The 12,337-nt window shown below is 41.0% G+C and overlaps 1 protein-coding gene across 1 annotated transcript in view; it reads right to left on the bottom strand.

Annotated features, from left to right (window-relative positions):
- The window catches only part of LOC311148691 (anoctamin-9-like), a gene marked incomplete at both ends in the record, with an annotated part of 44,578 nt that extends 35,246 nt beyond the window's left edge, over positions 1-9,332 (bottom strand). The window contains 6 exons of the mRNA XM_084185670.1: positions 662-720; positions 1,071-1,120; positions 1,382-1,518; positions 6,378-6,500; positions 8,214-8,306; positions 9,312-9,332. Of these exons, the coding sequence (XP_084041796.1) occupies positions 662-720; positions 1,071-1,120; positions 1,382-1,518; positions 6,378-6,500; positions 8,214-8,306; positions 9,312-9,332 (483 nt within the window). The remainder of the gene's footprint in view (positions 1-661; positions 721-1,070; positions 1,121-1,381; positions 1,519-6,377; positions 6,501-8,213; positions 8,307-9,311) is intronic.
- Positions 9,333-12,337: the final 3,005 nt, after the last annotated feature.

Raw genomic sequence — 12,337 nt, 5'->3', positions numbered from 1 at the left:
GGGTGTAGGGTACAGGGTGTAGGGTACAGGGTGTAGGGTACAGGGTGTAGGGTATAGGGTATAGGGTACAGGGTGTAGGGTACAGGGTGTAGGGTATAGGGTGTAGGGTACAGGGTGTAGGGTATAGGGTGTAGGGTACAGGGTGTAGGGTACAGGGTGTAGGGTACAGGGTGTAGGGTACAGGGTGTAGGGTAGACTCTCCCTCACAGGTATGCTTTCCCTTTTCACAATAAGTTGTCTGTGTGCTCCTCCGCTCGCATCTACTAAGAGCGTCTGCTAAATGACGTAAAGGTAAAATGGGACACGGGATGACATTTGTAATGAAAGATACTGTAGAAACATTTCACTGCCAGCCAGGCACATTGTCTATTTACTTATCATACCCTTTGATTAAACTCTGTTATACAATGCTATACTACAGTACATAACATTTCATATAAATGGACTCTCATTCTGGCAGTAAATCCAGGTACTTTTCTATCTATGGACACTACATGACCCCATTTCCTCATGGGTGTGTCTACTGTCTACCTGAACCATGCTGTTCAGCGTCAGGAAGAGATCCACACACACCATAGAGACACAGGTTGTATCCCAAATGGCACCCTATTCCCTACATTGTGCACTACTTTTGACCAGAGCAGCAGACTACTGTCTTTACCTCGTGCAGGCAGAACTTTGCTTCAAACACTTTCTTCTTCATGAGTTCCCACAGGTTCTCTGTAAGAATGGACAGATGAGAAGGAGGAGGGGAACATTAGGAAGGGTCCAGTGTAACGTGTGAGAGAGAGAAAGAGAGAGAGAGAGAGAGAGAGAGAGAGAGAGAGAGAGAGAGAGAGAGAGAGAGAGAGAGAGAGAGAGAGAGAGAGAGAGAGAGAGAGAGATAGAGATAGAGATAGAGATAGAGATAGAGATAGAGATAGAGAGAGAGAGAGAGACAGATAGAGAGAGACAGATAGAGAGAGAGAGAGACAGAGACAGAGACAGAGAGAGAGAGAGAGAGAGAGAGAGAGAGAGAGAGAGAGAGAGAGAGAGAGGATTGGCGTGGGTGAGGGAAGAGCACTACTCACCTCCTGTATCGAGGAAGACATGATTCAGCATATAGTGAACAATCCGGATCCTGAAATAAAGAAGATATTTTAAAGATGGCTGACAAGACTGAGTATCTGTTTATGTACATGGGATGATTCCTTTTTAGAATGTTTGTCATGCTAATACGTTGAGTCATCAGACCGTGTGAGTGTGTGTGTCTCTGCATGCGTGTCCCCCTGTAGCTCAGTTGGTAGAGCATGGCGCTTGCAACGCCAGGGTTGTGAGTTTGTTTCCCACGGGGGGGGGGGGTTATGTATGAAAAATGTAAAAATGTGTGTGCATGCCTTACCTGGTGGAAAGAGGGACAGTTCCTTGCTGTTTGCTCCAGTTGCACGCATCAGACACCTTCAGTAGATACATGTACTTCTCAAAGACTTCCTTTGGGGCTTGGATCCCATAAAAGACCACAGTGTCGTCTACAATTTTCTAACACCAGAAATACAAGCAATATTAATAACACAGAAATACAAGCAATATTAATAACACAGAAATACAAGCAATATTATTACAGATTTTTTTTTTTTGTCAAACTCAATATTATTAACACAGAAATACAAGCAATATTAATAACACAGAAATACAAGCAATATTATTAGAGTATTTTTTTTGTCAAACTCAATATTATTAACACAGAAATACAAGCAATATTAATAACACAGAAATACAAGCAATACAATTACAGTATTTTTTTGTCAAACTCATCTAGAGATAGCACAATTGGGTAGTACTTGTTAAAGTACTACTTAGATCCTGCAGGTATAATGCTTTAGTACTTGTTAAACTACTACTTAAATCCTGCAGGTATAATTATTTAGTACTTGTTAAACTACTACTTAAATCCTGCAGGTATAATTATTTAGTACTTGTTAAACTACTACTTAAATGCTGCAGGTATAATGCTTTAGTACTTGTTAAACTACTACTTAAATGCTGCAGGTATAATGCTTTAGTACTTGTTAAACTACTACTTAAATGCTGCAGGTATAATGCTTTAGTACTTGTATAGCATGTATGAGGGCTCTGTTTTCGGCTGGCGCTAATGTTAAACACAGGTTCGTTTTCAATTTCGTCATGTTACTTTGCTTGTGCTCAGATGGTAGGGTTGGAAATATTTTAGGTGTGTCCTTAGAAACATGATCCAAAGTGCTAATTTCAGGTACCGCTGATATGGATATTTGGTTTTAGCTGTAACGCAGTAGGTTACGTCATGAATTTTGACAGCGAAAACGCAGCCTATCCAGCCGTGACGCGCACTGCCCATATACACATGGAACAAGAGTAGCCTAATGTGCTTTTGGTGCCTGTATACTTCGTATTTAGAAACATAAAAGACTAATGTTTTTTCCCCATTTCATTTTATTTGGTTAAAAACCAAGCATAGCCTCCCCTCCTCTCAATTAAGGCTTTTTTTTTTGTCCTGCTCAATGCAATCGCGAAGTAGTCAAGACTGTCGATAAACGGTTTGGCTGCTGAGACCGCTTGGAAATAAATATTTATCACCAAAGCTTTACTAAAATATCAAGTTTGAGAGGAGTAAAACAGTGAGCTGACATTCCCTTTTTATCTATGTATTGTAGGCAGGCCCACATTATTTTAGCCAAGCAGGTCCCATTTTGGACGTGCGTAAAATCAATTTTCAATCAATTTATAAAACTCCCTTCATGAGGTAGGCTGTTTCCATGGCCATCATGAAACGAGAGATGAGAACCTCGGCGAATACCAGTGAACCTCGTATTTAGAAGTTATCTGTAACCTGTAACAATTGCTTGTTTTCAGTTTCATATGTTCAAAACCCCTCAGGTCTACTATAATGAAGGCTGGTTCAACAACAAGCCCTCCCTCAGGTCTACTATAATGAAGGCTGGTTCAACAACAACCCAAGCCCTCCCTCAGGTCTACTATAATGAAGGCTGGTTCAACAACAACAAGCCCTCCCTCAGGTCTACTATAATGAAGGCTGGTTCAACAACAAGCCCTCCCTCAGGTCTACTATAATGAAGGCTGGTTCAACAACAACCCAAGCCCTCCCTCAGGTCTACTATAATGAAGGCTGGTTCAACAACAACCCAAGCCCCTCCCTCAGGCCTACTATAATGAAGGCTGGTTCAACAACAACCCAAGCCCTCCCTCAGGTCTACTATAATGAAGGCTGGTTCAACAACAACCCAAGCCCTCCCTCAGGTCTACTATAATGAAGGCTGGTTCAACAACAACCCAAGCCCTCCCTCAGGTCTACTATAATGAAGGCTGGTTCAACAACAACCCAAGCCCTGCCTCAGGTCTACTATAATGAAGGCTGGTTCAACAACAACCCAAGCCCTCCCTCAGGTCTACTATAATGAAGGCTGGTTCAACAACAAGCCCTCCCTCAGGTCTACTATAATGAAGGCTGGTTCAACAACAACCCAAGCCCTCCCTCAGGTCTACTATAATGAAGGCTGGTTCAACAACATGCCCTCCCTCAGGTCTACTATAATGAAGGCTGGTTCAACAACAACCCAAGCCCTCCCTCAGGTCTACTATAATGAAGGCTGGTTCAACAACAAGCCCTCCCTCAGGTCTACTATAATGAAGGCTGGTTCAACAACAAGCCCCTCCCTCAGGTCTACTATAATGAAGGCTGGTTCAACAACAATGTCTTTTTTATCCTGGAGGTTTTATGACATCATTACATTTTACATGTATTTATTGTTGTGGTTGTTTAAAAAAAAACGGATTAGTTGTAGTAAAATCAATCGAAAAAAACAAGCAACGTTATTAGAAGGATTCACCTTCCTGCTTTTATGGTTACAACGTCTGTGGCGAGCATGCATTGCAACTTCTGCTGATGTTTGAATGCGATCTGATCTGTAAGATGGTTTCGATTATGTTCATAAAACAGTATAACGGTGAGAGGACGTTCTCCCTTACTCTTTATATTGGATCTTTGTCCAGCTACTGTGAAAAGTTTGGACGTGCGTAAAACCCTCCCTAGTCTGCATTGTTTTAATATTATATGCCCAGGGAGTGAAATGATGGCGCCTGTAAGTGTGACATAGCTTATTTTAAACTAGTTGTTTCGTTTTGTTTAGAATTTGTTCTCTTTTTAGGCCTTATCAATAATGAATTTAGTCTTGCTTATTGACAATGTTTGGCATGTCCATGCTCAGCCATAATGTAATTTACAGTAGGCCTAGCCCCTATATCAGTGTGAATGCTATTGAAGCCATGCAATTAGTTAGAAATATGTGGACTGCAAATGGGTTCAAGTTGAAGTATTTTAGCAAAGATAGGTCATTTTGTTATTTCGTTTCTGTAAGCCATTTAACAAACTATAACTGACTAAGATTGGAATTTGAGTTGATTCCAATGTAATACATCAATTACATAATAATAAATACTCAACTTGAAGCAACCACATATTTCACCAATGGAGCACGTTCTGATTGGCCAGTGAGGGGCCAAGCCTCGACACACCCACAACTTGTTTATTCATCAAAACACGGCCCTTTCGCGCCAACGCTAAGCAAGTGCCCCACGATAATTGTGATAGTGAAAATAGCGAAAATATTTCAGACACACCCCTGAACCTAGCGCTACCCACTGTGCTTAGATTGACCAGTGTGTTAGATTTGTTAAAATAGAGGCCTTAGCCTATATAATGCCTTGTAACAAAGCTATGACAATAGACTTTGAAATCCTGAGCAGGTAAACTCATCTTAGTTTCAAGCCCACAGAGACATGATTATACTTACGTTTGGTTTTAAAACCTCTAATAAAGATAATATGTATTCTACAAGAACAACAAAAGGAGGCTAAACTATCCTTGGCCTAAGAACATGCAGTGTGAAAAGGCCTACAGCTTGTTAAACTGGTCATATAACTCTACACCTTGTTAAACTGGTAACATAACTCGACAGCTTGTTAAACTGGTAATATAACTCTACAGCTTGTTAAACTGGTAACATAACTCACTGTTATCTTCAAGTTCTTCATCTTTAGTTTCTCGATGAAGGCCTCTTGCATCTTGAAGGTATCTATCTACAGCTTGTTAAACTGGTAACATAACTCTACAGCTTGTTAAAACTGGTAATATAACTCTACAGCTTGTTAAAACTGGTAATATAACTCTACAGCTTGTTAAAACTGGTAACATAACTCTACAGCTTGTTAAACTGGTAACATAACTCACTGTTATCTTCAAGTTCTTCATCTTTAGTTTCTCGATGAAGGCCTCTTGCATCTTGAAGGTATCTATCTATAGCTTGTTAAACTGGTAACATAACTCTACACCTTGTTAAACTGGTAACATAACTCTACAGCTTGTTAAACTGGTAATATAACTCTACACCTTGTTAAACTGGTAATATAACTCTACAGCTTGTTAAACTGGTCATATAACTCTACACCTTGTTAAACTGGTAACATAACTCTACAGCTTGTTAAACTGGTCATATAACTCTACACCTTGTTAAACTGGTAACATAACTCGACAGCTTGTTAAACTGGTAATATAACTCTACAGCTTGTTAAACTGGTAATATAACTCTACAGCTTGTTAAACTGGTCATATAACTCTACACCTTGTTAAACTGGTAACATAACTCGACAGCTTGTTAAACTGGTAACATAACTCGACAGCTTGTTAAACTGGTAACATAACTCTACAGCTTGTTAAACTGGTCATATAACTCTACAGCTTGTTAAACTGGTAACATAACTCGACAGCTTGTTAAAACTGGTAATATAACTCTACAGCTTGTTAAACTGGTAACATAACTCACTGTTATCTTCAAGTTCTTCATCTTTAGTTTCTCGATGAAGGCCTCTTGCATCTTGAAGGTATCTATCTACAGCTTGTTAAACTGGTAACATAACTCTACAGCTTGTTAAAACTGGTAATATAACTCTACAGCTTGTTAAAACTGGTAATATAACTCTACAGCTTGTTAAAACTGGTAACATAACTCTACAGCTTGTTAAACTGGTAACATAACTCACTGTTATCTTCAAGTTCTTCATCTTTAGTTTCTCGATGAAGGCCTCTTGCATCTTGAAGGTATCTATCTATAGCTTGTTAAACTGGTAACATAACTCTACAGCTTGTTAAAACTGGTAATATAACTCTACAGCTTGTTAAACTGGTAACATAACTCTACAGCTTGTTAAAACTGGTAATATAACTCTACAGCTTGTTAAACTGGTAACATAACTCTACAGCTTGTTAAAACTGGTAATATAACTCTACAGCTTGTTAAAACTGGTAACATAACTCTACAGCTTGTTAAACTGGTAACATAACTCACTGTTATCTTCAAGTTCTTCATCTTTAGTTTCTCGATGAAGGCCTCTTGCATCTTGAAGGTATCTTTCTCCGGATCATCCACTGTCTTAGCGACCAGGACATAGTCGTACGATAGTGGAGTATGCTGAGGAGGAAGGATGAACAAGATAGTGTAGACTTCAGTGATTTGATGGATCTAATACTAAACATGACGATTAAACAAAACAATAACTGAATCTGTGACATGATGATTACATGCAGCGCATTCGGAAAGTATTCAGACCCCTTCCCTTTTTCCACTTTTTTTTATGTTACAGCCTTATTCTAAACAGGTTTTTCGAAATTTTAGCAAATGTATATAAAAATATAAAAAACTGAAATATCACATTTACATAAGATTTCAGACCCTTTGCTATGAGACTCGAAATTGAGCTCAGGTGCATCCTGTTTCCATTGATCATCCTTGAAATGTTTCTACAACTTGATTGGAGTCCAACTGTGGTATATTCAATTGACTGAACATGATTTGGAAAGGCACACACCTGTCTATATAAGGTCCCACAGTTGACAGTGCATGTCAGAGCAAAAACCAAGCAATGAGGTTGAAGGAATTGTCCGTAGAGCTCCGAGACAGGATTGTGTCGAGGCACACATCTGGGGAGGGGTACCAAAAAAGTTCTGCAGCATTGAAGGTCCCCAAGAACACAGTGGCCTCCATCATTCTTAAATGGAAGAAGTTTGGAACCACCAAGACTCTTCCTAGAGCTGGCCGTCCGGCCAAACTGAGCAATCAGGGGAGAAGGGCCTTGGACAGGGAGGTTTCCAAGGACCCGATGGTCACTCTGATATAGCTCCAGAGTTCCTCTGTGGAGATGGGAGAACCTTCCAGAAGGACAACCATCTCTGCAGCACTCCACCAATCAGGCCTTTATGATAGCCTGCTTGGAGTTTGCCAAAATTCACCTAAAGGACTCTCAGACCATGAGAAACAAGATTCTCTGGTCTGATGAAACCAAGACTGAACTCTTTGGTTTGAATGCCAAGTGTCATGTCTGGAGAAAACCTGGCACCATCCCTATGGTGAAGCATGGTGGTGGCAGCATCATGCTGTGGGGATGTTTTTCAGCGGCAGGGACTGGAAGACTAGTCAGGATCGAGGCAAAGATGAACGGAGCAAAGTACAGAGTGATCCCTGATAAAAAACCTTCTCCAGAGTGCTCAGGACCTCAGACTTGGGTGACTGTTCACCTTCCAACAGGACAACAACCCTAAGCACACAGCCAAGACAACGCAGGAGTGGCTTCGAGACAAGTCTCTGAATGTCCTTGAGTAGCCCAGCCAGAGCCCAGACTTGAACCCCGATCAAAAATCTCTGGAGAGACCTGAAAATAGCTGTGCAGCAACGCTCCTCATCCAACCTGAGAGAGCTTGAGAGGATCTGCAGAGAAGAATGGGAGAAACTCCCCAAATACAGGTGTGCCAAGCTTGTAGCGTCATACCGAAGAATCGCTGCCAAAGGTGCTTCAACAAAGTACTGAGTAAAGGATCTGAATACTTATGTAAATGTAATATTTCATTATTTTTATTCTTAATACATTTGCTAACATTTCTAAAAACCAGTTTTTGCTTTATGGGGTATTGTGGGTAGAATGATGAGGGGGGAAAAAAACAATTTAATCAATTTTAGAATAAGGCTGTAACGTAACAGAATGTGGAAAAAGTCAAGGGGTCTGAATACTTTCCGAATGCACTGTATACTGTCGATAGAGTATATACAACAACCAGCAATGCACTGTAAAGCCGGGTTACATACAGTAACCCAGTGAAACAGGCCTGCGTTTCATCAGTCATCTCTTACCACTGTGGGAAGTAGTGGTGATGTCTCAGGACTATCGGAAGGGTGCCCGTTTTCCTTCACCACTCCCATCAGCTCCAGGAGTTCGATGCTGGCCTGAAACATGGTGAGAACACAGGACCACACAGCACGGTGAGTATGAACATCATCTTCTTCATCTTCTTTAATTAGATGACTCCAAGACAGCAATTAGACTTGCGGTTCCCAAACTAGTTACACCAGCTCTGTCAGGAGGAATGGGCCAAAATTCACCCAACTTATTGAGGGAAACTTGTGGAAGGCTACCCGAAACCTTTGACCCAAGTTAAACAATTTAATGCAATGCTACCAAAAAAAAAAAAAATTTTGTCATTTAGCAGACGCTCTTATCCAGAGCGACTTACAGTTAGTGAGTGCATACATTTTCATACTGGCCCCCCGTGGGAAACAAACCCACAACCCTGGCGTTGCAAGCGCCATGCTCTACCAACTGAGCTACATGGGACTACATGTAAACTTGTAGTGTATGTAAACTTCTGACCCACTGGGAATGTAATGAAATAAATAAAAGCTGAAAGAAATCATTCTCTCTACTTCTGACATTTCACATTCTTAAAATAAAGTGGTGATCCTAACTGACCTAAAACAGGCAATTTTTACTAGGATTAAATGTCAGGAATTGTGGAAAAACGGAGTTTGGCTAAGATGTATGTAAACTTCCGACTTCAACTGTATATGACCATGTGTATTATGGCACGTTGAGAGAAAGAGCAGGGGCCACCTATGTCAATGTGTTAGCCTAAGCCTGGGTATGCTATGCAAATAAAAAGTGGAATTATGCAATATTTGAAAACGTAGCCTATGCAATTAAGGTAAATCACAGCATCATATTAAACTGCCCATTCATCTATTTCTTCCAATCCATGAAATGGCTACGAAATGAATCAATTAATTACCCACCAATGTGAAAGACCACAGCAAATGCATACCCAATTAGCAATGAATAAAAACGTATGACGATTATTTGTTCATGTATAGTTAATAAATAAGTAGGCTAAACCGATACTCAAACATCCTGTTGACAGGCAGGTGGATTCCTATAAGAACAATAGTTTTATCTACCTGTCTCCTGTGCCGCGACATGACAGCTGTTCAATCCAACAGAGAGAGTTCTCTCCGCTGTAGGTCTCCAACGACCAAACCACACAGCGCGTTCAAAGGAGGATTATATTTCAACTCGACATTTGCACGTAACAAAAATAGCATTCGGTGCACCTGACAAACCACTTCTTCTGAATTCAAACACCGCATTTGTTTCTCACCCTCAGGAATGTAAAAGCGACTTTACCTGTTGCCCAGTGATGTCACTAACTGCATTGTTTCTTTCTTGGCCTGCTGGGGACTTTTGGAATCCGGATGGGTTGTGGGTTGGGAGTAACAGCAGAAATATAGGCTAGCATACTACTTGATTGGTTAAACGGAGTTTGCGTTATTATGTGTAAATAATTCGTTTGATAGTTATTCAATCTGGGCATCAAGAAATTGGAAATCTCAGGATGATTGTTTAAAGTACCTACTACTATCCAACAGGTGGCGGCAGAGTACACATTTTAAAGGACCGCACATAGGCAGCGCAGGTGCCAGGTAACAAGACGCTGAAATACACTGAACAAAAATATAAACGCAACATGTAAAGTGTTGGTCCTATGTTTCATGATCTGAAAAAAAAAAAATCGCAGGAATGTTCCATATGCACAAAAAGCTTTTTTCTCTTAAATTTTGTGCACAAATTTGTTTACATCCCTGTTAGTGAGCATTTTTCCTTTACCAAGATAATCCATCCACCTGACAGGTGTGGCATATCAAGAAGCTGATTAAACAGCATGATCATTACACAGGTTCACCTTGTGCTGGGGACAGTAAAAGGCCACTTTAAAATGTGTGGTTTTGTCACACAACACAATGTCTCAAATTTGAGGGAGCTTGCAATTGGCATGCTGACTGCATGAATGTCCACCAGAGCTGTTGCCAGATAATGTAATGTTAATTTCTCTACCATAAGCTGCATCCAACGTAGTTTTAGAGAATTTGGCAGTACGTCCACAACCCGCAGACCACGTGTAACCGCGCCAGCCCAGGACCTCCACATCCGGCTTCTTCACCTGTGGGATCGTCTGAGGGGGGGTGGGGGGGGTGTTGAGGACTATTTCTGTCTGTAATAAAGCCATTTTGTGGGGGAAAACTCATTCTGATTGGCTAGGCCTGGCTCCCCAGTGAGTGGGCCCCTGTCCAGTCATGTGAAATCCATAGATTAGGGCCTAATGAATTTATTTCAATTGACTGATTTCCTTAAATGAACTGTAACTCATACAAAATCTTTGAAATTGTTGCATGTTGCGTTCATATTTTTGTTCAGCATAAATATGTTTTACAGCAATTTTTAGCAATTATCTGAGTCGATTATTTCATTCAATGATAACAACTGCTCTGAATATTTAACCTCCCCAAAAAATCTAAGATTATTTTATCATGGCGAATTAGGGGCGCTTTCATTGGCCCTGACACCAATGTGCCGCATTAGGAGGTAAACCCCCACTACCACGACTCAAACCAGGGTCCCTGTGACTGTCGGCCTAATACTTTAGCTGTGAAACTAAGAGATCTAAATCTCTTGACAAGATATAGTACTATTAAGATTGCTACATGCACTATATGTTACGGTTATATGACATCGGCCCAATTTCCTGGACTACATGTTCTTCTGGAGACTGTCTTTGAACCTAGACGTCTACCTAATCAGAAGGCATACATGTGTATGTATGTACACTATGAAGCGGTATCTCCTCGTCGACCCTCTTTAATCCCAAACGGGGTCCAAGTGGGACCACCCAATGCCATGTTATTACAGAGGAGAAGACGTATGTCTACAGCCCTCACCATTCAGTTGGACTTCACAAGCCCCCCCCCCCCCCCCCCTCCTAAATCCAGTCCAGTATCTGTAGAGGTACCCCCCCCCCACACACACACACACACACACAGTCACACACACACACACACAGTCAAACACACAGTCACACACACACACAACCTCCACATGACAAGACGGATAGGGAGAGGAGAGGCTGTAAGACGAGGCAGCTCTATTCTCTGCATGTTGCAGCCCAGAGAGGAGGGAGAGGATAATTACACAGGAAAGGGACCAGGCAGACAGTTGAAGGGTGCTGGGGGGCCAACTGGTATTGGTTTGACAAAGATGGGACGGGAGCAACGTAACGGAGATGTGGCTGGGAAAGAGCAGACGGACACATGTTTCTGGATTGAGGGGGAGAGAGCCGTGTGTGTGTGTGTGTGTGTGTGTGTTGGATTTGGATTGAGGGGAAGCTCTCTCTCAAGGCAGAGAGGGCTTGTTTATAATAGGATATTTAATACCTCACTAGATCAGCAGAGAGGGCTTGTTTATAAGAGGATATTTAATACCTCACTAGATCAGCAGAGGGCTTGTTTATAAGGGGGATATTTAATACCTCACTAGATCAGCAGAGAGGGCTTGTTTATAAGAGGATATTTAATACCTCACTAGATCAGCAGAGAGGGCTTGTTTATAAGAGGATATTTAATACCTCACTAGATCAGCAGAGGGCTTGTTTATAAGGGGGATATTTAATACCTCACTAGATCAACAGAAAGGGCTTGTTTATAAGGGGGATATTTAATACCTCACTAGATCAGCAGAGAGGGCTTGTTTATAAGGGGGATATTTAATACCTCACTAGATCAGCAGAGAGGGCTTGTTTATAAGAGGATATTTAATACCTCACTAGATCAGCAGAGGGCTTGTTTATAAGAGGATATTTAATACCTCACTAGATCAGCAGAGAGGGCTTGTTTATAAGAGGATATTTAATACCTCACTAGATCAACAGAGAGGGCTTGTTTATAAGAGGATATTTAATACCTCACTAGATCAGCAGAGGGCTTGTTTATAATAGGATATTTAATACCTCACTAGATCAACAGAGAGGGCTTGTTTATAAGGGGGATATTTAATACCTCACTAGATCAGCAGAGAGGGCTTGTTTATAAGAGGATATTTAATACCTCACTAGATCAGCAGAGAGGGCTTGTTTATAAGAGGATATTTAATACCT

Source organism: Coregonus lavaretus (genome assembly GCF_964263955.1).
Source record: "Coregonus lavaretus genome assembly, chromosome: 21".
Taxonomy (NCBI): domain Eukaryota; kingdom Metazoa; phylum Chordata; class Actinopteri; order Salmoniformes; family Salmonidae; genus Coregonus; species Coregonus lavaretus.
This window is presented reverse-complemented; position numbering and strand designations above follow the sequence as displayed.